The 27544-nt window shown below is 47.9% G+C and overlaps 1 protein-coding gene across 2 annotated transcripts in view; it reads left to right on the forward strand.

The window, feature by feature from the left end:
- Nucleotides 1–538: 538 nt before the first annotated feature.
- ABHD12 (abhydrolase domain containing 12, lysophospholipase) overlaps nt 539–27544 on the forward strand; it is a 36611-nt gene continuing 9605 nt past the window's right edge. The window contains exons 1-5 of one of the 2 annotated variants that reach the window (XM_082757462.1): nt 539–842; nt 16804–16928; nt 19400–19505; nt 21588–21707; nt 24141–24171. In XM_082757462.1, the coding sequence (XP_082613588.1) occupies nt 691–842; nt 16804–16928; nt 19400–19505; nt 21588–21707; nt 24141–24171 (534 nt within the window). In that variant the 5' untranslated portion in view covers nt 539–690. Of the gene's footprint in view, nt 843–15959; nt 16156–16803; nt 16929–19399; nt 19506–21587; nt 21708–24140; nt 24172–27544 lie in introns of those variants that run through there. The other variant, XM_082757461.1, reaches the window with a different exon arrangement.

Genomic DNA, 27544 nt, shown 5'->3' on the forward strand with positions numbered 1-27544 from the left:
ACAAGGTGCTTCGATGGACCAGCTCGGCATTCAGTACACAGCAGCAGCAATACGAAATGGGGTATGTAAGCACGGCTGTTTTCTGCAGCGCATTGCTAGAATATGGATATTTTAGTCACTGGTACTAGAAGGGATGTTTTATTTGTTCCTTTTTTTTGCCGCTAATCATCGTAGCAGGAAATTGCCATGTGGGTAGGGGAGCTCTGTGGCAACACAGCCTCGCCTGTGCGTGTCTGTGAAGAGATCAACACATAAAGATGTTTTCTCGTATGCTACTGTAAGCTTCCCAAAGGGTTAGAGGGAACATATGAGGGGGGCAACTGCATCCTAAACTTTGCTACGGCTGATTTATGCTTCAGAGGACACTTGGCTAAGCCGCCGCCTGGCACCGAGCCCGCCCGTGGCCTCGCCTCAGGCCACCAACAAAATGGCGGCGGGCGCGCAGTGCCCGCAGTAAAGATGGCGGCGCGGAGGGGGGGCGGCGGCCAGCCGCGGTGCGGGCGAGCGGCGCCTTTGTCCCCGGCCCGGCTCCGGAGGCGGAGATTAACGGGGGCGGAGCTGGGGCGAGCACGGCGCTGGGCGAGCGGCGGCGGCGGCTGCTGCTGCTGCTGCTCGGGGAGAGCCGTAGCTGCCGTCTACCGCCATCCCGGACCACCAGTACCACCCCCCCCCCTCTGCCTCCTCCCCGGCATGAGGAAACGCAACGAGTCGGTCACGGTGGAGCATGAGCGCGCCGCCGCCGCGCCCGCGCCGCTCGACAAAGGCTGCAGCCTGAGGCACAGCCTCCGCCTGCCCGCCGCCGCCGCCACCGCCGACACGGGCATGAAGCGACCGCTCGGCAGGTGAGCACCGGGGCGAGCGGCACCAGCACGGAGCGCCGAGCTTCCCCGCGATGAGCCCTGACCGGGCGCTGCCCTGCCGCGATGCCCCGGGATGGAGCCAACCCTGAGGGGAGCCCTCAGGGGGTGTGTGGTGGCTGGGGGTCTCGGGGTGTTGTTAATTTGGGGATTAATTAGAGAGCTGGCCGCTGAGGGCCGGGAGGGGCTGGGGTTGGTACCTGCGCACGGCCCGGTGTGGTCCCATGGGCGCTGAGTCCTGTCAGGGAGGGAGGTGTGTGGGCTTTGCCTCTTTTTGTTAAAAAAAAAAAACAAAACAGTGAGTGGGGTTTAGGTGAGGGTAGAGGAAGCTTATCTACGTGGCTTCACAAGTAAAGAGTCTAGCTGCGTTAGCATTTTTAACATTTTGCAGTTATTTACGCTGTTGTGCTAGGAGAACGCTTGTGCCCCTCGGTGCAAACAAAAATCTGTCAGGAGAGAAGATGCTCACAAGCTGGAGCCACCTTCGTGCATCATTTCAGGGGGATGTGAAGACTCGCTGATGCTTTCGAAGGGTAGGGAGGAAAAAGACGCAACCCTTGAGGCACCTCGGCGCCAGCACGGTGCTTTTCCTTCGGTTGCATTTTTCCTAAGTGTGAAGAATATTTAATGGTCGCGGTAGCTGTGTGGTTTGGGTGGCTGATGCCAAATTGCTGTGCTTCAGGAACACAGCAGCCTATAAACATCCAAACGCAGTCGACAGATTTCTAGAAAATGAGCTCACGTGGCTGCTCCTCTGGTAAATTTTCTGAGAGTCTTTCTGTTCTCATTGACAAAATTTAATGTTTGTAACTAACATTTTCCTGCTGATGACGTAGATTTCTGTCATGTTCAGTGACAGAGCCCTTCAAGTGTTGTTATTAATCCTGATGGGTAATAGCTATTTGTTTTTAATGCCCTGGAGGTAAACCTTTGGGAGCGCTCTGTTTGCGTTACGACGAGCTTTTGGTAATTGGAAATGGCGCTGGGTTGATCTCTGCATTTTAATGACTGTGCAATAGATCAGACTCTGTCAGTGCTCTGCTTTCGTAATAACTCAAAAAAATCAGCGTGTTTATTCTGTTCGCTGAAGTGGATAACTTCTAGGACGAGTGGTGATCAAGTGATGGCTCGATCACTTCTTCACCATGGCAAATAGCGTCAAAGTACTTCGTACTGAAGCAGAAGCGCTGCGTCGGTGGCTCCAAACAGGTCCTGAGCGCGCAGGCAGGCTGTTGGCGTGGTCTGGCAGGCAGGTACTTGGTGGAAGCAGTCACCAGGCACAGCACAGCCACAAGCAAAGCAGCATTGGGAAGGCCAAAATAAAAGCAGGGAAAATACGCTCTGTTTGTGGAAAGTTTTCTTGTGTTTATTCCTCCTTCCGTGCTTTTAAAAACGGTCAGCAGGCAAATTGTCCTCACTTTTCTCTGTGTTGAGCCTTTGAAGCCTGTTTCAGAAATCCTTGAAGTCCTGTATGCATTTTAAACCTTTTTTGTTTGTTTGTTTAGTCCTGTATTCCACATACAGCAGCGTTTATCAAACTCTTCATGTTGTAGGAAAGCCTTATCTGTTTGGAGCACACTTTCCCTCTTCCGCGTTTCAATAAATAAAAAAATAAATAAAATCTCAGCGACCATGCTGTGCAGTGTTGCAACAACTGGTTTACAACCAAATGAAAGCATAAAGTGGAACAATCACTTGCTTATATACTTCTTTTTTTTTTTTTTCTGCTTTCCCCGTATTTTGTCCTTCTTACTGACTTTCAGTGGACCTCCTTTGACTGCTTCTTCCTGTGAGCCTTCAGATGGTGTTTTGCAGGCAAGACGTCTGGGTCTGCTAATCCCCTCTGGTTATGTTTTCTGCAGGATAACAAATACACTGCTGAAGTATGAAGCCTGCAGGAACAGGAGGTCCAGGCAGAAGAGGGTATGATGCCCAGAGATAACGGGGTTGTCCAGGACAACCACCCCAAGTCATGTCAGAGAGCTGCCTAGCCCCTGGCCCACCGTTGGCAGCAGGTAGCAGTGGGCGTTTCAGGAAGAGCACAAGAGAAGGGTACATACACAACAGACCTCCCTTTGGGGGGTATCCTGACTGTTGGCTACATAACTGATGACTAACTGCAGTATGATCACCTGGATCCTCCTGTTTTAGCATGCAAAGTTGTGCTGTTATTGCGGCGTTCGTTATGCCACTGGATAGAAAATGAATATTTGATCGTGTTGCTGTTTTTCAGTGTGCTTCATCGGTTTTACTTCCCAGCTCACGGAAGCTGGGAAGAGGTGAAAACTGGCTGAGGTGGGGTTGCTGGGATGGCGGAGGTGACATGGTATCGGGAGCTGGGGTCTAGTTCTGAAGCGACTAGTACTAGTACTGCAGGGACTAGTACTAGTACTATTCCTGGCAACATGCTCGTTGTGGAGATGGGTAAAATCAGCACTTGTGCTGGCTGTGGGTTGTGTTCAGGGGACCTGGGGCTGCCTGTGTTTCATACAGCTGTTATGTAGGTCTCTCTGGATGTGGCTTTTCATCTTGTCCTTGGAAATGACACAAGCCACTGGTTAGAAAAGCAAACCAACCCCACAGTAGCCTGAGGTGTTCACAGCATCGGGGTTTGTACTTGCAGTGGTGACCCGGGCATGTGCACTTCCCCAGCAGGGCTTTCTGTTTGTGTCCAGTGCCTCAGCAGAGGCTAAATAGCACTGTAACCACAACTGTAAGCACTACTCACTCTTCCAGCAGTATTTTTTATTTTTTGCTAGCACCGTATTTGTCCCTCTGTTTTGGTTCAGACATATCCTCACGCTGTGCTCATTCATCCGAGAGCTGAAACCCATTCTGAAGAGGTGGCTGTGCATTTGAACTACTGTTACAAAGAGCGTGTGCGCATATAATGGAGACGGGTATCTGATAAATAAGATTTATGTGGTTTAGGTGAGTGTGTGCTGGAGTTAATGTGGCTTTTCTTAAGTGGTTTACAAACAGAAAGGAACAAATGCAGGTGTTTCTGTTAGTCGTCCAAACGTAGTGGTAAAATACAATATAATGATTATCTAAGAGCAGTAGCTGCTTGGGCGGTCTGTGAACGATTAGTTTTTTAACACATTTTGTCTGAAACTATGAAAAGAAACAGTGTGTGGTACCTGGATTCCCCGGTATGTGTGTTTTGTGTGGGTAGCCATGCCTGTAATATTGGCACTAGGATGCATTTTCCAGTTGGCGGTTTGAAGTACCCGCTAGCTGTTACTCAGGTGTTTTGGGGATAGCCATCACAGTGGGTTCACGTTTGAAGGGTGGTTGTGAGGCTGCTGCTCTAACCCATTTTTGTGTTCAGTGGCCGTGATGGTTTGAGGAAATGCATCTGAATAGCCTTAGGTATAGCAAACCTTCACGCGAGAGCAAGGAGAATAAAGGAAGCCAGGCAGGCTTTTAATAATGGCTCTGGTATCAAAGCAAATGCTCCTATCTCACTTCTGCTGAACCCTGATCCAGGAGGCAAACGGTCAGATGAATATTACCCTTCTCTCCCATGCCTTCGTTGTTATTTGTACCTCGTTAGTCCCAGCTGATAGTCAGACGATAGACCTGAAGTATTTAATTGTCATTCCATAGTCTCCTACGCTCGTTTGCTGCTATTGATAAAGCTTGGTTCTGTCCCTCTCCGTGCTGTGGAGCAGTGATAAGCTGCAAACCTCATGTGTGTAAGCTCTGTGCCTTGATATTTCTGTCTTGCTGCATCCCTGGAGAAGCCTGCTGTCCTCCAGCCTGTCTCTTCACTTATCTCAGCTGTCTTCACCCTCAGCGGCCCCTATTCCTGGCTCAAGTCCCCGCAAGGTGTATTTCTGGCAGCCTTCCTCTGGCTGCCTCCAACCCATGGATCCCACAAGCTAGATCCCTTTTGTCTGAACATAGGACAATTTGGTGTAATTTCAGTGTGGCTGCAGTCACCCGTGCTTGCCTTGGGCACGGTTTTCTCAGCCTTTCTCTGGAAAGGCAGACATCTTACAGTACTTTTTGTGTACATTCCTTAAGAATCTTTTTCCCGTTAAGTTTTGTGCCATTTTTTCCCTTCAGTTGCTGTCTTAAGGTCGAACCTCCTAGCGTTCTTCAAGGAGAAGAGGTGCTGCTTGTATGGGGAAGTTTCAGCAGTCACGTAACCTTTTCACCAATTCCACCTTCCTGCTGGGTAGCCTCTGCTCTCAGTTGCTCTTGGGCAAAGTTCACAAAGGAGCTGTAAACTGGTTCCCAGTTCCTTGCTGTGCTCTTTTCCACAGTGAGTACAGGTTGAACCACAGTTCCTCATCCGGGTGCAAAACCAACTTGCTCCGTGGTTTTCTGTTTATTTATCTATTTTTTTTTTTGCTATGATTCCACTTTGCAGAGGACACACAGGAATGTTTTGCTAGGATCTGTCAAAATCAGGATTGTGTAATTGCTGCACACATCTGGCTGGCTGTCCAGTGAATGGGGACAGAACCCAGTGGCTGGGTCCAAAGCCAGGCGTCATTGCTGGCCACGTGGACAGCTTGTGGCTGTGAGTGCCTCTGAGCTGCTTGCAGGTTACCCAGTTTGGGGGATTGCACCTCCTAAATTCCTATTTCCTTGTGCTCATCTCCCTCTTTTCCTCGAAGATGTGTAATTCATGCAGCTGATATAGCAAGATTCCCTGCAAAGTGGAAGAGTTAATAGGTGCATTTTGTTATTTTATTATTTTTTTTTCAGCTAGGGATTTTTTTCTTGACTTACTGATTTGTGAGGCCATCGTGTTGATGTGTGCCTGACAGTTCTGTGCTGCGGTGTGTGCCGTTGAAGCCTGCCTTCTTCCATCGTGTTCATCACCCGATTTGCTTCTTGTGTTAAACAGAAAGCACAAAACTCTTCCATGCATCTCTTGGGACTCTTAGCTGCAGATCAGCCTGTATGAGCTAACATTTCTTTCCTTGTATCTAATCTTCCTGTGAGTCTCTGCTTTTTCTGCTGCGTTTGCTTTGTGCGATGTCATCCCACAGACCCTGAGCACTTGTCTCAAGCTCCCCACGTTTCTCTCAGAGAACTCTGCTGGAGCACGCTTGCCTCAGACTCTGCAGACAGTTTGCTCTCGAGTTATATCCAAGTTCTGTGTTGGTCTCCTCGAGCTCAGTTTCAGTGCAATGCCATCCTTCTGACATCACTTGTGCCCCTGGGTTCCGTTCTGCTTTGATAGCTTATGCCTGAATTATTAATTAGTGCATTGTTATTAAGCGCTGCTGCTTTGTAATTCTTCTAAGTCTCTCTTCTGCTTAGGAGCTGCATAAATCACAGATTTATGCTCTTCTTGTTTCGGTATACCTCAATTTCCCAATAAACCTGCAGTTCTGGGTAACTCCTGGGACCACGAGGACTTTCTAGGCACCCCCGGTGTGAAGATGTCTTTGTGGAGATCAGGATTTCAGCATCATCCCAAAATTTTCTGTCCTTTCTTCTCAACGGGCTGCTCTGGGTTCCCCTGGCCATACCAGTGACTATGAGCAGGGGCTGCCTTGCCAGTCGGCGTGATGCTGTGCAAGCTGAACTGAGCCTCAACACCAGCACAACTCCTCGGCATCCACTCTGTTCTTTTCCCTCTGGATGTCCTTTTTGCCTCCGATATCCCCACATCTACAGCCAGCCCGTTCCTACGCAGAGGATCTATGGCCTACTTGCGAGCAGCTCATTTCGGAAGATGACTCCGTTTCATGCTATAAATGGCGTGGAGTTGCCTAGCCAGGAATCTGGTTCTCTGCAAATGCAGTCCCAGGTCATCACGGCGAGCCTGTAGGTTTCCTCCAGGATGTGCTAATACAGATTCCTTTTTGTTGAAGGCAACGCTGTGGGGTTTTAATGAAAATTAACGATGGTGGCATCGTTTCCTCTGCAGAATCTGCTGCTGTGGCACAAGCAAGAGGCCTGCTACGCCCAAGCAAGATTTCTGCTGCTAGTGAGGGTCCTGTCCTGCCTGCTGAGTCCAGGATCCTTCTAAAGGCACCGTGCTGCTGTGATGTTCCTGTAGGAGGCTGCAGCTGATTTCCCTTGTCCTTGCAGGCCTGAAGGGTGGGTCGTGTTGTTTTGGCAACTGTATCAGGATGTGAAATTAATTATTGGGCTTCTACCCTACAGATCCAGGGTTTTGGAGACTGAGAAGCTGTGCTGTGAACGTCACGGTGTTGGTGTTGTGTTGGTGGATGGCTTCTGACACCCAGGGTGAGGGAGTGCAAGCAAGGAAGGCTCACTAGGGCTGTAACGTGAGAGCGCTATGTTAATGTGACTGAATCAGTACCAAGAAGATTAAAAGAGAGTACTTCGGGTGTTTTAAAAGGGTAACAGGAGACCGAGGAGACTTTAAAGTCATTAGCCTGACGTGGAGCCCGTGCAATTTTAATGGTAAGAGTTAATTTGTGATTCAGGGGAAGAAGATTGAGCAGCTAAATGCATACGCTGAGGGAAGTGGATTCGCCCTTTGGAAGGCAAGTGCAAAATGTGACAGGTTTGTCAAGATCATGGCCCGGCTGAGGGAAGCACAGCTGGTAGAGCTGTTTCTCCAAACCCCTTGACTTTGTACCGTGGTTTATTTGTTTTATTTAAAGGGCTTGGATGGCTAACGGAGGGCTCTTCGCTGTACTGGAAAGCAGCTCGGGGAGAGAGGCAGCTGGGGACTGATCCCCGGGCTGAAGGGTGTGAGATTTGTGTGTCTGTAACCAGCGAGGAGCTGGTTACTGCCGGCAAAACCGGGAGGATGAGGTAGCAAGCAGGGCAAGGCAGCAGCCTGGGGCAGCTGGTGAAATAGCCAAAAGTTCACTGGGAGCCAGGGGAGAGAGCATCGAGCTCGCAGCCATGGGATGGTGCCGGGCACGGCGCGGGGGCACGCTGCGTGGTCACCTCTCCCGTGGGCACCAGCCCTGGAGGCTGCAGCCCTCCTCGCTTTTCCCAGCAGCGCTGGTCACACACTTGGCTTCAGAAGTCTGCTGCTTTAATGAAGGCAATTAAAGCTGGGAGCAGAGCTGCCTATTTTTAGCCGGCGTTAAGTGCCGTGCTCATTTAAACTATGATTATTGAACGGAGCGAACAGGAAGGATGTCTGTGTTTGCTTTCCGAATCAAACTGTTTGTTTAACCCAGATTTATTTCAATGTTGTAACTCTTACTGAGTGCTGAAGCAATAAAAAAAAAAAAAAAAGATGGTTGGGCCAGAAATTTAACTTTCACAAATAAACACTAGAAAATATTTGAGATGTCCCGCAGCTGCCCTCTCCTTGCTCAGAGCAATTATCGAATTGCAGAAGGAGAATTTTAGAAATCAAAAGAAAAGTGTGTGTGTGGGGGGAAAACAAACATCAAAGTTTTCTTCCCAATCTAGCAAATAGCTTAAACAAAGCCTCCCAACGGAGGGCACGCGGGGTTGCATGGCGTAAGGAGTTCAGTGTGTGGGGAGCTTGTTTTGGTTTTCTGTTATTAAAATAAGCTTCCAGCGACGGAGTGGCCGATGTGACTATTTGTGGTGAGTCGCTGCCACAGCTGGATGTGTGCTGAGTGGCTTTGGGCACGGGTAGCAGGGCAGCTAGTGCTCTTTTAGCCTTGTGCAAGCCCAGAGGTGTTCTCTCTTGTCACGACTGGTAAGAGGTGGCTGTGTTCTTTGGGTACCTCCACCTCATTTTTAAAATTCATTTATTTATTTTTTACTAGGAGCAGTGTGTGAATAGCGAGAACTGGAGTTCCTTTGCAGGTTGGCTGGCCAAAATGTGGGCTTTGCCTGCCGCTCGTCGTGTGCTGCTCGTCTGGCCCCCACGGCACGTAAGAAAGGCAGCAGCTGAGATATCCCTTCCTGTGGCATATGGATGGTAGCATTAAAATCAAGTTTGCAGCAGCTGGAAGTACAGCTTAATTCTTCTTGCAGAAGAGATTGCTCTGGGATGATACTCGAAACGAGGCCGTGTGGAGCCTCATCTCTCACTGCTGACAGTGGGCAGGATAAAGGACTTTGTGGGGCCTAATGGGGGAAAAAACCTGCTTGGAAGAAAACCTCTTTTAAGTGGGGTGTAAGCAAGCTGAGAGCAGAGAGCAGCAAATGTATTTACCCCGTCTAGAGGCTGTTTTGCCTTCCCCTTGGGGTAAAGCTTCCCCTGGGGTGACTGCTCCAAGACAGTGAAGCTTCTGCAGATGAGGGTGATGTGACGGGAGCTTCAGGCAGGGCTCCCAGCTCACAGCATCCTTGCTTGGGGAGGAAAGAGTGTGCAAGGTGTTCAGGGTGCTGGAGTGCATTTCCAGACTGCCTTGGCATCCTCACGAAGGGAAGCCTGGCTCTGTTTTCTCCCCCACAGCGGTCCTCTCACTCTGTGGTTGGTTTCAGAGCAGCTTTAGAAAGCAGGAGCGAAGCTGACAAGGTCAGTTTTGTGCTGCTGGCTATAAAATCTGCAAATTGGCCGTGGTCATTGGAAATACCCTGCTCTGGCCTTTGCAAACCCAGCAGAAACGCAGTGAATAAGCTTTTCGTTCAGGTTCCGATAGCTGTGTGCTGTCCCTGTCGTAAACCATTCTTTTCCTACCAGAGCGGGGGCACACACACTTTAAGCTTTGTGATGGATGGAGTTCTAGTGCTGCAAAACGTTCAGTTTCCACTTGTTTTAAGTAGAAATACGCCAACACCTGCCTTTCACCTTCCTTGTGTGTGCTTCCTGGCTTTGGCTCTTCAGATCTGCGTAGAATTAGTGCAGGCTGTGGTTCTCGTTGCCAGCTTCAGTTTCCAAGCCTCGTCCTTGCAGAGTTTTTCCCTCCACAAGCCGATACCACAGCTGGGATCCTCGAACAAAGCGCAGATGAAAGCAGGAATGGCTTCATCTCCCTGGCCCTATGCAAACTAACCTGCTGCTCAAGGTGTGTTGGCGGCTGGCAGCAGCTCTGTGGCTCTTCTTTCATCACGGCCATCACTTCACTTTTTAAACAGGTCCCAATTTCAGAGGGTGCTGTGGCTGCCAGCTGAATGTGACAGCGATCAGCTGACGGCCAGCATATGTCATGTTTTGGCATTGTTTAATGTTCCCGTTTGCTTGTGTGCCTTGAACAGGGAACTGTTGGCTCATTGTCATCAAAATGCTTCACTGGTGATGTGTTCCGCATCTAAAAGCTGGCCGTATCGCTGCTAAAACAAAAGCATTTTTCTTTTTCCTTCAGGTTTCCAAGGAAAACTGGTTTCTGATCTCTGCCAGCAAAGGCAGAGCTGCCTTGGATGGACAAACGTGAGGTGACCATCTTTGTGCACTGAGAAGGAAGCTGTAGGCAAGTGAGGCTGCTGCTCACATGCTTTCAAAGAGAGCCAGAGCCACCGAGCATGCCAGGAGTGGTAATTTCCAGGCTTGGCTGGCTGGTGGCCGTCTCCCAAAAACCGCTGTGGGAAAAGATTTCACGTTCACAAGGCTGTGCAGCGTGGCAAGGTGGGCCTGTTCCTACACGTGTGTCCATAGGAACTGCGTCTGAACCCGTGGGTTCCTGTTGCTGCCGCGCACACGGCGCTCTGGCAGTCGCACAGGATGCGAGCAGCTTTACGTGGGAGCAGGGGAACTGGCTTTTTCGGTTCTGGCCCTCAGCTGACAGGCAAATGGCTCCCTGTTCAACTGCAGTTAGGGCCTGGGCTGGAGTTCTGCAGATCTCAGTTGGTTTTACTCTGCCCTTCGCTTTTGCACCCCAATATAGGGCAGGGTAAGAGGGAAATGAGCTGCGCCGCTTCATTGAGAATCCCCCTCGGCTGCTCTCAGGCTCCTACATGGCACTTCCAGAGCTGTTGAAGCCTTCTCTCGTTTATCTTTTTTTTTCCCCTTCCATTTTCAGACCCGCCGAGGGTTGTGCCTTTAACATAAACCAGCTGTCGGCTGTGAAATGAGCGGAGAACTTCAGAATTCAGCAAACACTGCGGGGGGAACGTGCTTGCACCACAGCAGTGTCCCAGTGCCAGGCTCGGCTAAAATCTCACGTGGGTGACTTTGGCTTTGATAAGTGTCAGCAGCACAGCTGGGGAGCTCCGGAGGAAGCCTGCAGGGGGAATTTAACCAAAAGGTTTCTCCTGGGAGGGCTGTGGTGCAAACAAAGCTGCTGTTGCACAAGATGCGTTGAGAGCAAGTCAACAAGCTGAAAACCCCAGTCCCCAGGCCAGCTTTTCTGTCCCAACAGTCGATTGTTCAATTGCCCAGGGTATAATTACTCATTGTTTGCTGCGCACTTAAAATAACAGAAGCTTCTGCTCCTTTCCTCTTAAAACAGGGCTCTCAGGTGAAGGCTGTCACGCACAATTAACACAAATGCCTAATGCCCTTCCAGCTAAGTATTGAGGAGCAGCGTGGCTGTTGTTGAGCGGGTCAGTGTGCACTTCAAATAAATCACTGCTGAGAGAGCATTCGTTGCAGTGCTCTCCTTTAGAGCCAGCTGTTGAGCTCATGCTGGCAAGATGAGGTCCTTCCTGGGGTTGGTCGCTTTAAGTTGGCATCTTCTCGCTTGCTCGTGGTCAGAAGGAGGTGCAGAAGCTGTGGGGAGCTAGGCAATGAGGTGGTGGGCCAGGGGAATTCATGAGGCTCAAGTTTCAAACCTCACCTGTGCTCAGATAGTCGGGGCAACGCTGCCTGAAGCCCTCAGCCCAGCCCAAAGGAGATGTCCTGCGTGCAGCAGCTTGCTCTGGGGCTAAAAGGGGTAAGAAAGCCTTTAGGAAGAGCTTGGGAGTAGGGAGTTTGCTGTGGGAAGTGGGATAAAAACAGCACAGAGCCTGCTGGGACGCCCTCACCTTCCATGGCTGCTGGTGATGGGTGTTCAACAAATCCCTTCCAGGTTTCCTGAGGTGCTAGAGGTGGAGCTTGCATATCTGAAACCACTCTCAGAAAGCAGGGCTTGCCTTTCTCTTCTGTCTTTCAATGAAAACCTTTAGGGTTTAAATGAGATGGCTTTCGGCTGCCTTATTAAGCCCGTTACTCCCCTCGCTCCGTCCCTAATTAAAAGAGGAACAGCAGGGCAGAGTTCATGGTGCCCCGTGCAGGTGGCTGGGCCTGGGCTGAGCCTTGGAGCTTCCTAAGGTCAGTATTTAGAAGGCATTTTGTTTGCCCCTGTCTTACACTTTCTCCTAGGTGCAAACAGAAGCACGTAGCAGCTCAGCCAGATCCAGAGGTTCACTTTTTGCTCTCTCTGCCTACCAGGTAAAGCTTTATTCAGCTTCTAACACACCCAGGCACGCTCAGCTTTCCCTAGGAAGGCTGTTGGGTGAAGGGCTGGATTGGTTTTATTTACAGGCGGTTTCATTCCTGAATTATGGAGGCTGTCAGAACAAATAGGTACCCAGCTTCCCGAGCTCATCTGAATAGCTGAAATCTCAAGTTGCCTTCTGCGACGTTGGTGACAGTCGGTAAATCCCGTCCTGTCCTTGGCAGGCGTGGCACGTGTCAGGAGCAATTTATTCTCTGGTTGAAAACACCGCAGAGTTAGCCAGTGGATTGTACAAAGATGTTTTTTTTGCTCTGTATCAGTAGCCTTGCTCTGGAAGGGAGCCTGTGGTTAAACAATGAACGGGAGTGGAGTGGCGTTGGAGTGCTTGACAAATCCTCGAGTGCTTTCCCCTTGTAAAAAATGTGCTCGGCACAGCTCCTTGCCGTGGAGTGCCTTCGGTCTGTTTTCAGGAGGTTGCAGTCTTCCAGACTCCTCATGTCCAGAGAGAGGTGTGCTGAAGTGGTGAGGCCGTGCAGCTGGCTTCTTTCTGAGAGGTCGGAGTGTTTCTGCAGAGAGCTGAAGTGCGAGATTATAAGAAAGCTAAGAAGTTAAGAAGTGGCAAAGGCACGTGGTAGCTTCAGATTTCTTCCTGTTTTCCACACCTTGAGCAAAGATTTTTAGGAATTGCTTGAAGCTGCAGATACCAAGACACTTTATGTCCATGATTTTTGTATTGCTTTATTTTATGAAGCACACTTGGAAAAAAACATGAATACTCCTTTAAATTTGTCTTGTTTCCAGGATGTTTTTGTTTATAGTTGTTCTTTTTTTTTTTTTTAGATGATTGCTTCATCTCTGGTACAGCAAGATGAGTTTGGGGGCCTTTGCTTTTTATTTCGGAGTTGTTTTGCAGGGCGCTGATGCTGCTTGCAAAGGATCCTCATGCCAAGGGGGGAGATTGCTGTGACTCGTAACAGCAGAGCAGCTGAGACTTCTGGGTTCCCGCTGGCTGTCATGAACTCAAGGGCAGATCTGTTTCCAGGACTGGGTGGGTTTTCTATAACTCAGCCTCCTGCTCTCGATACAGTGCCTCCAGTGAAGCAGAACTAAGGCTTGGCCGAAGACTGCATTAAGGAGAGTTTTGTATAGCCGGGCCTGAAATAAAAGAGTCACGTGGGGGCCCGTTTCCCTATGTGACTTCATTCTAGCACGCAGAAGCCAGGAGGGGACAAACCCTTTGCCATTAGCATCTTCTCAGTTTGCATTTGCCTGCACATAAAGCGGGTTTTGCAGCAAAACGGGGGGAGAAAACGACCCAAATTATTCTTGCAGTGCAAAACTGCTCTGCTGCACGTCGCTGCTGGTTTCTGTAGTGTTTTGGAGTGGAGATGAGCCCCCGGCCTGGCTGTGAGCTGATCGGGAGCTGGGAGGCTCTCTCTGGATGTGCTTTCACGCGGTTGGAGGGCTGGTAGGCTCGCTTTCGTTTAGTTGGCAGGGAACAAGTGAAATACAACAAAAGGCTAATCAGCTCGGGCGGATCGGGTGGCCTGCACGGAGGGAGAAGAGTGACCTGGTGCTCCTCGCCTCCTGAAGGAGGCCCTGCAAGAAGAGGAGCCCTGTGCAATACCGCCCACCCGTCTGTTAGAGAAGTGGAGGAACATGCACTTTTATGCCAATATTCATGCTGTTTATTCTTTCCAATGGTTTGAGGGACACCAGAGCACACAGGAGAAACAGCACTCACTGGAACAGATGCAGATGGATCTCCTCAACATCTACGAGTGCTTTGCTTTACCATTGTCTCCCCTAGGTGACAAAGGGCATGTAAGCTATGTGTATCCTTGTCCCTATGGCCTTTTGGGACTGCAGGCCCAGTGCACGTGTATTTCTGATAAATTTTGTCCCGTTCTTGCTGGACTGAAGCTCTCCTGGTGTCAGTGCCCCATTTCACCCTGGGGCTGTCCTTTCACCCCGGTAGTGTGGCTGATACGGAGATCCTGACGGAAACTCACCTCGCGTGCTTCCGATAGAGAAGTGATTCGGGTGCTCTCCAGGGGAGGTGATTTTAATCTGGATTTGGATGCAGAGCACGCCTCAAAAGTGAGGTTTAGCAATTGCTGCTCACCAGACCCTGGAGTTTTCTCGGAGGGGAGTTTCTCGAAGGATGTTAGGGCCTGAAGGTCCACTGACATTCCAGAGGCCTTCAGTGAATGATTTTTTTTTCCCTGTTTGTTTTATTTTAAGATGTTACCTTCATTGTTCCTGAAAGTCTGTTCATGATATTCTTCAATGTCTCCAGTTTGCAGCTTCTTATTCTCCAACTTGCCTGTGTTTTCTGACTAAGACCAACTGAGTTTTCTGGGGGTGAGAAGCGTGTTGCTGCTGCTTTCACCCTGGCACACCATAAGCTCCCTGTGCAGGGCATTTATTTCTTGCAGTAGCTTTTCTGCAGAGCAAGAGCTGTTTAATTGGGTGAAATCACTTGCTAAGGACTTAGCAGATAACTTAGAGCACACTTCAGCACCTTGTCTCGGATTTATCAGCAGAGGGGAAGCCGCTTGTTGATGGGCAGAGGCTTTGCCCTGGTTGCATTTCAAGCAGCCATCTCCCTGGTGATGAGGTGTAGATGTCACACTACCTCTTAGCGTTTGGCATGGGGTGCCGGAGAGAAAGAAAAGATGTTTCTCTTCATTCTCCTGAGGAGAAAAAGCAGAAGCTGAAACCATTCCTTTGCTCTGATGGCATTTCTCAGTGTAGTCTTCAGCAATTTCTCTTCCCAATTCCAGCTCGTGCCTGGGTCGTGTTCAGCATTTCTGCAGGGGGGATGTTTGGAGAACCTGTGCTTTGGGGCCTTCTCCTTGTGCCTGGATGGGTTCAGAGCCAAACCCCAAAGGTTTAGCAGAGAGATGCTCTCCTCCTTGAAGAGAAGCAAAACATGATGGAGGCTGAGCAACTGAACCTCGATGAGCTCTCTCCCACAAACCTTGCTGAGTGACAAAAAAAAAAAAAAAAAAGGTGCTGTGTGCTGATGTGGGGGTGGTTGTGGAAAGAAAGCTTTAGCTTGAGAGCAGAGAGCGCTGCGGTTGCCATTCTCCCAAACGAAATACAGGGTGGCTTTTGCCAAAGTTGCGGGGGGTTTCCTCGTGTGCTCGGCTCACCTCGTGGCATTTCTCAGCTCCTGGCTCTGGAGGATGCCAGCTGGGCTGCTTGGGAGGATCACGGCTGTGGGCAGGCTTCGTGTCCTGTGCCCATGCCCTCGGGACCTCTGTGCCCTCCTCCTCCAGTTGCTGCTCTCCTTGGGGTGGAGATGGGTCACCAGGGCTTCGGTACCACCAACGCTCTGCTGACGCTGTGCCTGTTCCTCTGCCAGTCCTTCGCTGTGTCTGTTTTCCATAATGCCTTGAGAAAGTGGGCTCAGGGTATGGAAACATCACTGGAAGCCTCGTTGGCTTTCTTCACGTCCCCACTGTCAGGCTTTCCATGGGAAGGATGATATTTTGAGCCTTTCAGCATGGGCTTGCTGCAGCCAGGCTTGGTTGTTGATGTTTTTAATAACGTTTTTCTTTCTCTTTTGGAAAGCAGCAGCTCAGGTTGTTAAGAAAAGGGAATCCATGTGGAGTCTGTGTAACCCAGGACATGAGGAGACGGACAGGTACATGAGGGTAGGCAGTGGTGTGGCGGGTGTGGGTTTGGGATCATGTAGGAGGATTGCCCATTCCCAGCAAATACACGAGCAATCGTGCCAAAAGCCTAAAGGCAGAGTTGTGGGGAGGATTTCTTCTATGCTGGGTAGAATGCCTGCTGTTGAGACCCTTGGTTTTAGCCTAGGGTTGCAAAACCTATGGAGATCCAGGGGGTTTTGGTGTGTGATGAGATTATTTCCATCCCGGTTTTAGCTGTATGCTCATCTCCTGGAGAAGTTCAGCATTTCGCCTCCTAGAACCACCAAACAGGAGAGTGATAACTTCAGGCCTCTGGGAAAAGTTGATCTCAGCCTTCACCTGCTGGCAGGAACTGCTGATGGTGAAAACTGGTTGTCTGCTGGCGTGCGACATGATTCCTGCTCCGGGCTGTCAGCTGGAGAGCAGAGAAGTGCTGGTGCCTGAAGGGTTTGTGTGTGTTTTAATTCCTGACTGCAGTGGCACTCAGTGATTCTGTCCAGAGCATGTCAGTCAAGTAAATCTCATCGTGTTTTATAACATGGAAAGGTTTCCTTTCCAGGCCGTTGGAAGGTATGACCCCTGTTAGCTGGACGAGGCAGAATCTCTGCTCCAGTCTGTACGTGCGATCGCGTGTGATTTTATCGGTTTGGGATCAGGCTGTCTCATTACACACAGTTCCTCAAAATATGTGAAAATGTAACTGGGGGAAAAAAAAATCTTGCTGATAGTGCTTAAAATGGTAAGTGCTTCTCGTTGGAGACAAACGTGTGATATGTTTCTCCAGAGATATTGAAATCTGTGAAGTCATCAGGAAAAAAAACACAACAAGCTGTTACAGAGTGGTTTCAAATGTGATCAGAGGGGAGTTTCTCTTCCCCTTCTTGAAGGCGTGTGCCATCAGCTGACAGCTCGCTTGGCTCCTGCTGCTCTCAAACAGCTGAGCCTGCGTCAACAGCTCCAAGTTAGTTTTGTTCAAAGAATAAATGAAGTCGTTTTCCAAAGCACCAAGCACGCAGATCGTTGTGACAAACCGTTCATAAAATTCCTGCTGTATTCAGGCCTTTCTTTCTTTATTTTTTTCCCCTCTTTACGCAGGCGATACGGGTTATGGTTCCGGTTGCGGAGGCTGATAATCTGGTTGCTGGGAGTGTACGTAGCCATTCCGTTTCTCGTCAAACTTTGTCCTGCTATTCAGGCGAAGCTGGTCTTCCTCAACTTCGGTAAGTGGCCCGCTCTGTTGGTGAAGGGTGAAGGGGAGGAATGTCTTTTGTGTTTCATTTGCCTGCTGTAACTTCCCCGCCCCTGCGTGTTTACGGCTTGTGAAGGATGTGAGCTTTCACAGGCTGCAAGTTCTCCGAGCTGTGGCTTGCAGAGCGTTGGCTGCGGCCCTGGTGGTCTCTGCAGTGTGTTTCGGTATAAATGCAGTGACCAAACTGGAGCCAGCTTTCCGCCCAAATGCTTTCCTTCAGGAAAACTGTGCAACACATCAAATACATTTCTCTAAAAGGCTTAACAAAGCTGCATGAACAGGCGGGGAAATTAAATCCAGCGCATTGTTTTCCAGGCCGTGACTCTTCACCTGAAAGCACTTCAGCAGAGCAGTTTGGTTGGGGCAGAACAGAAGAGACCCATTCACGCAGGCACGCTGAATGCTTTCTTTGTGTCTCTTCAGCCTCTGCGTTCGGTCAAACTGGCTGTGGGATGGCTCTGGAGGGCTGGCTTAGCTCCCGGGGGAGCCTGAGTATCCACAGGGTAGAAAATGATGGAGCATCGCTATGAGGGATGCTTCTTAGCAATCTCAATTTGTCGTTTAAACCTTACTTGGGCTCTCTAAGGAAGTCGTAAAATCTTTTCCTTTGATTGTACAAACCCTGGCTAAGAGGACCAAGGGCATATACATTGCTTTTATATCACTTTTGTCATTTTGATTGCATTCTCTGTGTGCTCTAACACCGTGGTTCGTGGTTGCTGTGAAGTATGCACGTGTACTCTTTGAACAGGCCAGCTCTTGTGCTGTGATTGTCAGAACAGGCAGCTGGGTAACAGTGAGTAACGCAGGTTGCTTCCATTTTCATCACCTTGGTTTCGTTCGTGATGATTCTCATTTGCCCTTGCAGAGCTTTGTTAGGTCTCCCTGAAATTCCTGCCCCTCTTTATTCCCAGGTGATGAAAATAATTGTCCCGTAGCGCTCTCTCGGGAGTCCTTGCACTAAGATCTCTGTGGTATTGTTCCCACTGCTCTAAAATAATGGCAGTCACCTATTTCCTTGTGACAGCACTCCACGACGACTACTTGCCTTCGTAGTCCTGTAGAAAGAACGCTTATTAGAAGCATGCTGGGAAGCCTGAGTAATTCTTCTCCACTGGAGAGTGGCATTTCTCCTTCAGAGCAGTGGTCTCGTTGCTTTTTAACCTCCTGAACATGACTCAATGCTCTTCCCCATCTGGTGATGGCCCAGCGGGTCTGTGGTGGCACACATCCTTTGGTTTTGGACTCTCACATTTAGTGTTTGCAGGGGTCCAGGTGACCTGCAGATACCCTTTTAAACAAAACAAATGCCTCTGCATGAGAGCAAACGTGCTCAGGCTCGGGTTTGCAGTCTAAGGCTCCAGGCTTGTCAGGTTAACACAGCTCTTGTCTGCTGTGGTGTTTGGGGTAAGCGAAGTGAGATGTGGCTGTCACCAATAGCGGTGCTTCTTTGGGTGTTAATACAACAAAAGCTCTGGTGTGTTGGTTATTGTGCCGCTAAATGTCAAGGAGGCAGATTTTGAACCAAGCAATGAGGGGAAAAAAAAAGCTGAACATCTGAGGGAAGTTTGACTTTCCTGATGGGATGTTCAGTGATTCAAACACATGAGCAACAAGCAAAGCCAACCGTGGTCTGTAGGCTGGGAAATGTAAAACATTTGGAGGAGTGAACTGAGGTGCAACTGTTTTGTTTTCTGGGACTTCAGAGATGCTCATCTGAAGAGATGAAGACTTGAACCTAATGTGATCTCTTAAATGCTGAGGTGTTTGGGAGGGACAGCAATTACTCACCAGTCACTGAAGAATTGGCTACCAAACTGCACATCCCCCTCAGAGGCTTGGAAAGCCAGCATTTGACACAGTTTATCTTACTCTTCCATGGCAAGAGGAATGTGGTGTCTGCCATTATGATACAGTATCTCCTGTAGACTTTTTAAATATAAAGGCTGCAACCACATGCCGTCCTGAAACGCATCAGACATCAACTCTGGGATGTCCCAGCTGAGCTTGTCCCATCAGTAACTGCCCTTACTGCAAGCAATAAAAGGCCAAATCAGCTCACCCACTGCCCTGATGCAGCAGGAGTGGCTGTCATGTGCCTGGGAGATTTTTAAAGCAGACTGAGCAGAGCTGGTTCACATCTCTGGTATGTGTCACAGGAAGCTTTGTCTGGCTTCCCCACCTCTTTATTTTAGCCTGTTCCTGTCTTTTTTTTTTTGGTGGTTGCTTGCATCTTACCTTGCTGTATTTGATGTTCATATTTTAGTCATGATTGTAGTTCATTTCATCCTTTCACACAAAAAAAGAAAGGTCTTCTTGGCACAGTGGACTGCTTTGTACAACTCTCCAGTGCCTTGGTAACACTGTTTTGTAAGAAAATACAGGTAAAAATTAAAAAGTCTAATTATTCTTTTTATTTTCATCTTTTCTTTTGTATTTCAGTGAGGGTCCCATATTTCATTGACTTGAAAAGACCACAAGATCAAGGTTTAAACCACACCTGTAATTATTACCTTCAGCCAGAGGAGGATGTAACCATCGGAGTCTGGTAAGGACACCTGCTTTGTGCAGCGTGCGCTGTGCACCCGTAGTCTTTCCTTTTGTTCTCAGTATTGCGTGTGCAGTATTTTTGCTGTGCATGTGACAGCCTTTGCCTGCTCTGATTTGTGGATGCTCGTGTTTTTTCCCTGCCAAGTGGCTGAGTTCATGTTGAAAAGCATGCAGATCTCTGGAGCTTGGCTGAAACAAAATTGGACAACCTTTGCATTCAGAGAAATTTCATAATTTGGGATCAAAAAGGCTCTGCCTTGCTACAAAGGCAGACCAGACCCGAGGAGTTAGAAGTTCTGTTATTTGACTGCCGTTCGTAGTTTGTTTTGCACAGTAAATGTGGGGGAAGATGGGAAAACAGGATCAAAGTGTTCAGAGTAGGAGGAAGAATATTCTGTGTACAAAACATATGTAAGGTTTGGAGAGTGGGTGAGGAAGGAACACGCCGTTTGCTCTCTTAGCAGAACAAGTGACAGTGTCAGTGCTCGCTTTTACTCGTGAAGATTTTTCTGGTCCCAGGCAAGGACAGTTAATTTTAGCTCCTTGTTAACCGGGACCGGCTCAAATGACTGGTTCTTTGTTTGAAAAAGGTCTGCTTTCAGCACTTGCCACATTATTAGGCCAGCTCAAACCAGCTTCTGCATCTGCTCCTCGTGACCAAGTTCTACTGTGTCTGAAACCCAGGAGTTTCAAAGCCACAGGAAAGTCCCTGCTGGCTTTGAACAAGAGGTGCCCGCAGTTCGAATGCACACACAAGATCAGCAAACACCTGAAAAAATAGCCTAGACGCTGTGTCAGGTGTGAAGGGAAAGGTGCTGTTGCTTAATGCAGCCAGTGCTGCTGGATTTGTAAGCCATGGGATTTGGAGGGTTTAGCTGTGGGCATGTACTTTGCGTGTGTCCTCTAAGGCAAAGAGTTTCTCTTTGCTTGGGAGTGTGTGACCTTTTGAATGGGACCTTCGCTGAAGTTTGGAGCCTTGTTTTAATGTTAACGTAAGGTTTTGTGTTCACTATGCTCCTGAAACAAACTCCTCAGCCAGCTTTGTTCACAAGCTTGCGGAACTATTGGGGCAGAACAGGGGGTCCTACAGCTGTTTGGGCATTTTTCCTCCTCGAAAACTCAATGTCTGGCTGCTGCATGCAAGCAAGTAGATTTTTTTTTTTTCTTAATGTGTTTTCCTGCATGCTGGTTTGTCCTCTGATCGTGACTATGTCTGCGGGAAGGTGTGGTGGATGGAATTTGCCTTTCTTCGTAGGAGAAAGGAATGTGAGCACCTTCGTACTTCAGATAGCTGTAAGCTGGCTCCTTTATCAACAGTTTGAGATGATTGTGGGCATGTACTCACTTTCAGTGTTTGTCTTCTGGAGTAATTGCCCAGTTTGAATGCCTGCCTTCTCTTTGGTCTGTTGTTTATCTCTTTCCTTTCCCCACTAGTGTTGAACACATTCTAACAGGCTGCCCAGCTAAGCCTTCTATTGAAGAACAGCTGAGAGTTAAAAATTCCTGGGTTTTCTGGGTTATAGCTTTTCTAGCTGAGATATTACACCTTCAAGAACCTAGTGCTTGAAAACAAAATACGTTATCTTCTCATCAGAACTTGAGCACCTGTTTTTCTTGAAATTTCCTTACTCAGCTGTACCTCTTGTTTATCAATTGTTCTTTCCAAAATCAGCTGACTTTGGTTGTTGTTCTGAATATCTGCTGACCTAGCTGTGAATCTTGTTTATGATGTACAAGTCTGTTGATTGAAGTAATCAAGCACCATAAAAGCCTAGGGGCTGAGATTCTTCCTGTAGAACAGCTGGAAGTTCAGTAATTGTGCTTTGGGTTGGCCTGGGAAGTTTGGTGCCTTGCCTAGCCCTGAGTTTTGAAGGCAAAAGTACTGGAGATTAAATGTAGAAATAACACTAGTCACTGGCTTTTTAAAACGTCTCACTTGTTGGCGAGGGATGGCAGCTTTGTCAAGAGTGCGTGAAGGGTTTAAGTCTGGATGAATTGATCAGAAAAACTCAATTTGAGTTGCAGATGCTAATTAGCAACAAGGGAATAAATATATATGTGTTTTTCCTTCTGGATACAGGCACACAGTCCCTGCAGCCTTAGGGAAGAATGCCCGGGGGAAGGACCAGTTGTGGTTTGAAGATGCTTTGGGTTCCAGCCATCCTGTAATCCTTTATTTGCACGGCAATGCGGGAACAAGGTGAGACACAAACCAGCAACAGCTCTGTTAGGCCTTGTGTTTTTTTCTGTCTTGCTACAGCTTCAGCACATTGATTAAAAGGAAAGGAGAAGCACCAAATTGCTTTTAGATTATTATTTTTTTTTAAAAAGCATGTCTGAAGACATGATGCCTCTCCATTTATTGAATGTGAGAACAGATTTATTGCATTATCAGAGAGATCTGATCCTGCAGATGCTTTCTGTCCTCTGCATGCCAGGAGGCTGTGACGCACATTTTCCAGTATAATGGTTTCTGAATCAAGACATGGGATAGTGTTACCTCTTCTGTATATATGCTTTTATGTATATTAAATAAGCTTTCCAGTTCCTTTCATGAGCCTATTTTAGCAATTAATACGTTTTGAGGAAGGAAAATCAGATGGAAAGAGGAAGATAATGTGCTGGTCTGTTTCCTTATTGCACATGTACAGGACATTTGGACATCTGTCTGGAACAGGAGCATTTCTAAAACTTGTAACCTTAGCAGCTGTGGTCAGGTTCTCTAAACTTTCAGGGTGCTAAAAGCCATTAGTCAGTGTGGGGCTTCCTGGGTGTTTTGCAGTATCATGGTTTTCCTGCCACATCTCTGCATGATGCAGAGATTTTGTTCAGTTATTAGTACGTGTTGTTTTTTTTTTTCTTTTCTTTTTTAATATGCATCTTTCAAAGAGTATTGGCTCCTTTCTGAGTTTTGACCGTGTGTTCTTTTGAAGCTGATGGCTGCTTATAGATACTCTGCAAGAGCAGAAGCATTGCTGTAATACAATGCTGTTTCAACTGTGCTGGTAGTGAAGGTTTCCTAGCTTTTACATTGCAGGAGCTTTGCCCTTTTTCACCTAAATTCTTACCTTAGTAGTGTTCTTTTTTCTGTATAGGGGCAAAATGTGGAAGCTGCATGCTGTGAGCTAGGAATGCATGAGCAGATGGGCCTTCAGAAACTGTTGTCTTCTCATGCTGATGTGTTACAAGGTTTAATCAAATTGTTGCCTTATTTTTCAAATACTGCTTCGTTTGTTTCCTTGTCTTTATCGGGTGTAGCAAATGATACTAATGGAAACTGCTCTGCAGCTTAATGGTGGTAATTTAGGACCAGTATCTCCTTTGTGTGCTTATTGATTAGATTTACTTCTTGGCTCCCCCAAGTGTTACTGAGATAAAGTGCTGAGCTATGTATTGATTGTGTACATCACATTTTGCTTCACTCTGTGCACTGGAGGAAGCCGGAGTCGTATTGGCTTTGCCATTCCTGCTTTAATGTATGTTGCTGTGTGTTTCCACAGCGTGTCTTCAGTCCCTTGTGAAAGGCCTGGTTAATGCAGCCTGCATCAGTAAAGCATAAGTAAAAGGCACTGCCTTTGCTTTCTGGGTTGGCTGAGTGGTCTGGAGCTGAGGCAGAAATTATGTTTACTCAATGTCTTTTAAAAAAATAAAATTAAAAAAAAAATGTATTGTACTTTGAGGGATGCATGAGAAGTCACCAGTGCGTGCATGTCTAAAATGGCTTTTCAAGCAAGCGTCTTCTTCCTCAGACTTGCTTGATTCAACTTGACTTCCAAGCAACCCCTTACATTGTGCCCTGAGTGGTTTTGGCTGTGTTAGGTATTTTGTAGCGCAGTTGGAGCTGACAGCTTTTGGCTGGCAAGTGCGTGTGTTCTTCGAGGGCGGTCTGGAAAGTGGCAGTTTGGTTTAGAGGCTGCGCTGACCAAACCAGTCACAGTGGGAATGTTTTAGGGTTTTCATGTGAGTGCAGGCGAAAATCTACTTTTAGCAGTGGTAAAGTTCCATTGTGGATTAGCAGTGTCACAATGGGGACGTATTTTAATGCATGTGATGTCACATTTCCTCTCCTTTCCTTTTTTAGCATCTAGTTTTCAATTTATGAAAAAAACATTAAAGCAAAATTCTTCCCCTGAACTTATTTTTAGTGTTCCACTCTGGTTTTGTCTGCTTGGTCTTTTACACGTGTCCTTTCTGTCCCTGTGCTAGGAGCCAGGTGAGAGGTTCCAAGGGCTAGGCGCTTGGGTTAATGTGGTGAGCTCTGCTGGGAGCAGGGGTTACTGGCTGGGGCAGCACTGGTGGCAGCAGCTCAGGATCTGCAAAGCCAGCAAGGGCAGGCTGGTTTGGATGTATTACAGGCTTTGGAAAAGGCAGGTTGGAGGGGTTGAAAAGTTTGTCTTTACCTGCCATGCGAAGAAATTTAAAGGGAGAAGTCAACTTTTAAACTATATTCTCAGTAGCTCAGCAATGCCTTGGTGTCCTCTTGTAGCCTGTAACAAAGCAGTTCAAGTGTTTTTAATGTTTGGCATGCATGCTTGTGTTTAGCTGCAATCCCAAGCCTGTCTCTGGAAGCTTAAATGTTGACATGTGGCTTTTGTTTTTGTTTTTCATTCTCTTCCTGAATCACTTCTGCCAGAGGAGGGGATCACCGCGTGGAGCTGTACAAGGTGAGTGGCTGCACGTTGTCCAAGCGGTTGCACTGATGCAGTCAGACCTGCACGGGCTTGAGGACTGCTCATTACAGCCCACTGCCGCCAGGCAGAGAGCCCCTAGGGCTTTTGGCTCCCTTCTGCCATACACACCCCACACCTAGAGGAGTCTGTAAGCACTGAGCATGCTTCACCACACTGAAAAAATATTTGAAAGGTCTTTTACTTGCTGTTACCTGTCAGCTCCAACCAAACTAACCAGCTTCTTTGCCAGGAATACGTTCAGAACAGTTTATGGGGAAAAAAAAATAAAATAAAAGCTTTATTTAATCACAGCCATGATTTGATTGATTATCCTGGTACACTGACTTAAGGTACTTCTTGAGAGTATTGTTTCATATGTTACCAGTCTCTGTATAGTCACTGTTGTGACACAGCGCATCCCCAAGTGTCCCCAAAGAGCCATCATTATTTTTGCTAGTTCGTTTCAGAGGGATTTGAGGCTGTGTTTTTCCTCTGGATTTAGCTTTCATTTCTTTCTCCTTATAATTGGTGTCAGTGTTGGCATTCGTAAAGACTTATTGCAATGCAGCTACTTATGCAAGATCCCCTGCAGTAACGTCTTTTTTTTAATTCAGGTCACTCAGAAAATGCCATTTGGAAGTTTCAAAGAGGCAGGTGATGTTTTTTCTAAGAAAAAAGGATGTGCTAAGTTACTGGAGGTTGGCACACGACAGCTGGGGAGACCGTCATGTATGCTAAGCTAGTTGGCTGACTCCCAGAAAAACAACCTCTGCTGCACTGCATTTTGTGTTGGCCAGCAGAGGCAGTAGTTTGGGATTTTGCCCGAACTAGTACTGGACCACGCCAGAAACTCTAGGTACATGCTTATTCCAGCAGAATGGACCAGGTTGGGTTGCTGGCCCTTCTGCTGCTGCTACTCACACCCTGGAAGCAGCAGGAGAAAGCCCTCCAGAAGAGGCTCAGGAGGGAAATAACTCAAGAGGTCTGCCCCTTCTTCCTAAGTGACTGCTTCATGCGAGCAGCTTTTCTCAGCAGCAACAATGAACAATGAGGCTGTCACTGCTGCGCAGAGTCTGTGAGCTGCAGGTGTCTGAAATCCTTGGTCCCTGAGAGGATGCGTGTTTGGAGACAATGATCAGATACAAGCTCACTCTGAGGGGCACTTTCCTCTGCCCTGGACACGTGGCCAGTTAGTTATTCTTTGCTTGAGCCTGGCTTCCAGATATTATATGTACCAATATATTCAGGCTCACTCTGTCAATATAAATAATTTGTGCTTTGAATATTGCAAGTTAAAACCTTTTAAAACTCAAGACGAGTCCTCAAAACCTTTTAAAATTCAAGACAAGAGTCCTCTTCTCCTAGCTACCCTTGTCAGGATCAGCCTACAACAAGCTCCTTTGCAATTCAGACTTGTATGTTGAGGATTTGGTGGTGAAGCTTTTGGTCCTTGCTGCATTGATGTGCTGGGAGAGTGGAGAGCTGATGCAGAGGTTTTTTTTGCCAATCACATGAGATTACCCAACTTCATAGCAACAAAAGAAACAATAGGATATTGTTATAGGGATGTAAGTAATTGCTACATAGGAAACATTTGTCACTGCTGCACTAAACATCCTGGTGAGGACCAAAGGAAACGTGTTATCTCCAAAGGCAGCTGAAGTTTTATTAGTTTCATCTGAGACTTTTTCTGGTTCTAAAGGGAGAAACAAGAAAGAAAAATATGCTTTTAAAAGACAACACTACTTAAACCAAAAGAGGCTTAATAGCCTCGGGGCATAGGATTGGGACGCTGCCAGATTTCTTGCTTTCCCACAGGGAAAGCGCAGGGGCTGTGCTGTGCCAGGCTGTGAGGAGACAGAACGTGGTTTGGGTGGGCGTGCAGGGTGCTGCTGCCTGTGCCTGCTTTGTCTCGAGGGCAGCTCTGCTGTTTGCTGGCTGCTGTGCGAGGGCAAGTGCCAGGCAGATTCCTCTTGCTGCGTTCCTCGTCTCTGGTCTACACGTTCACTTTATGTCGCCTTGCAGCACCACAAAAGGAGAATTCGGCTGTGCCTCTTCAGGACACTCCTTGCTCTTTCCAGGCATGGCCGTTCTCAGCAGTGGGGTTTCTTAGCACACTGCTAATTAAAATAAAAGTTCATCTCTTTGTTACTCGGAAGAGGTGCTGCCAGTGCAGCCAACACATCAAACATATCAAAGATAGCTAAGCTGTCAGCAGGTTAATTAACAGTTGATACTTAAGAATAATAGCTAATAAATTGGATAAAATAAGGAAACAAATGATGATGAGACCTCTCATATGACCAGAAAGTCCTGCAGGGGGAGATGTTCGAGGCTTCTTCATCACTTTCCCTTCCCCAGGTAGCACAGAAGACTATGTAGATCCAGCTAAGTATCTGTTGTGTAACTTTGCTTTCACTGCTCTGTTTGATTTTATCATCATATAAGTAAACATGAAAAGGGAAAGACTGAATACAGTCTTCTGATCTGCAAATCATTTTTAATGGTTTGGACAAGGCTGGATTGTGTGTGGTGACTTAGCACTAAAATCCCATTGCGAAGCTGAAAACCGGGCTCTGCAAGAAAGCACTTTGTGCCCTGCATCTCAGGGGCTCCAATACACAAGTGGACATACCTAAAGTGATGTTTAGTAATTCTGGTGGAGTCAGCAGTCCTGCAGCACCTAATGGATTCATTAATATCTTACCTGCTTATTGTGCTGTTGTTACCCAGTTTGCAGTGGCGTGCACCCAACAGCTAATGCTGAAAGCCCAGCTGGTGGTGCAAGGAGCCCTGAAGGCAGCAAGTGTTGTAAACCCAGCAGATGCCCAAATTGCTACGGCAGCCCAAAGGATGCATCACTGCTCCTGCCTGCAGTCCCCCTGAGGGCAGTGTCTTGTGGTTGCAGGAGTTCTGAACTTGGCCGGGCGTGCTGTAGCTCTCATTGTAATCACTACAATGCACTTATTTGTTGTGCAAGCTGCACTGGCTATAAAATCAGACACTCAGCAACCAGTTAATGGGTTATGATGAAGAGCTGTTTGCTGCCCTTGGACCTCTGCAGGTTACCCTGAGGATGCTGGATGGGTTGCTGCCTCCGAGGAAATCCACTGCTCAGTCCTGGAGACAAGCCATGAGCCACAGGAGGGTTTGCAGTGTCCTTGCTGGGCTCACAAGTGGTAGTCTGCAGCTGGTAAGCTGTCAGAGAGGGAAATTGCAGCCTTGTAGCCCAGTGAATGTAGCACTGCTATTGCTGGTAACACGGCTTGTAAAGCTTCTGAGCTTGCTTTGGAGCCCCCTGGAGCACTGTTTTCAGCTGGTTTAGCCCTAACAGCTGCTATAAATAAAGTCTCAACTCAATCTGAAT

Source organism: Aythya marila, assembly GCF_965140915.1.
Source record: "Aythya marila genome assembly, chromosome: 3".
NCBI lineage: Eukaryota > Metazoa > Chordata > Aves > Anseriformes > Anatidae > Aythya > Aythya marila.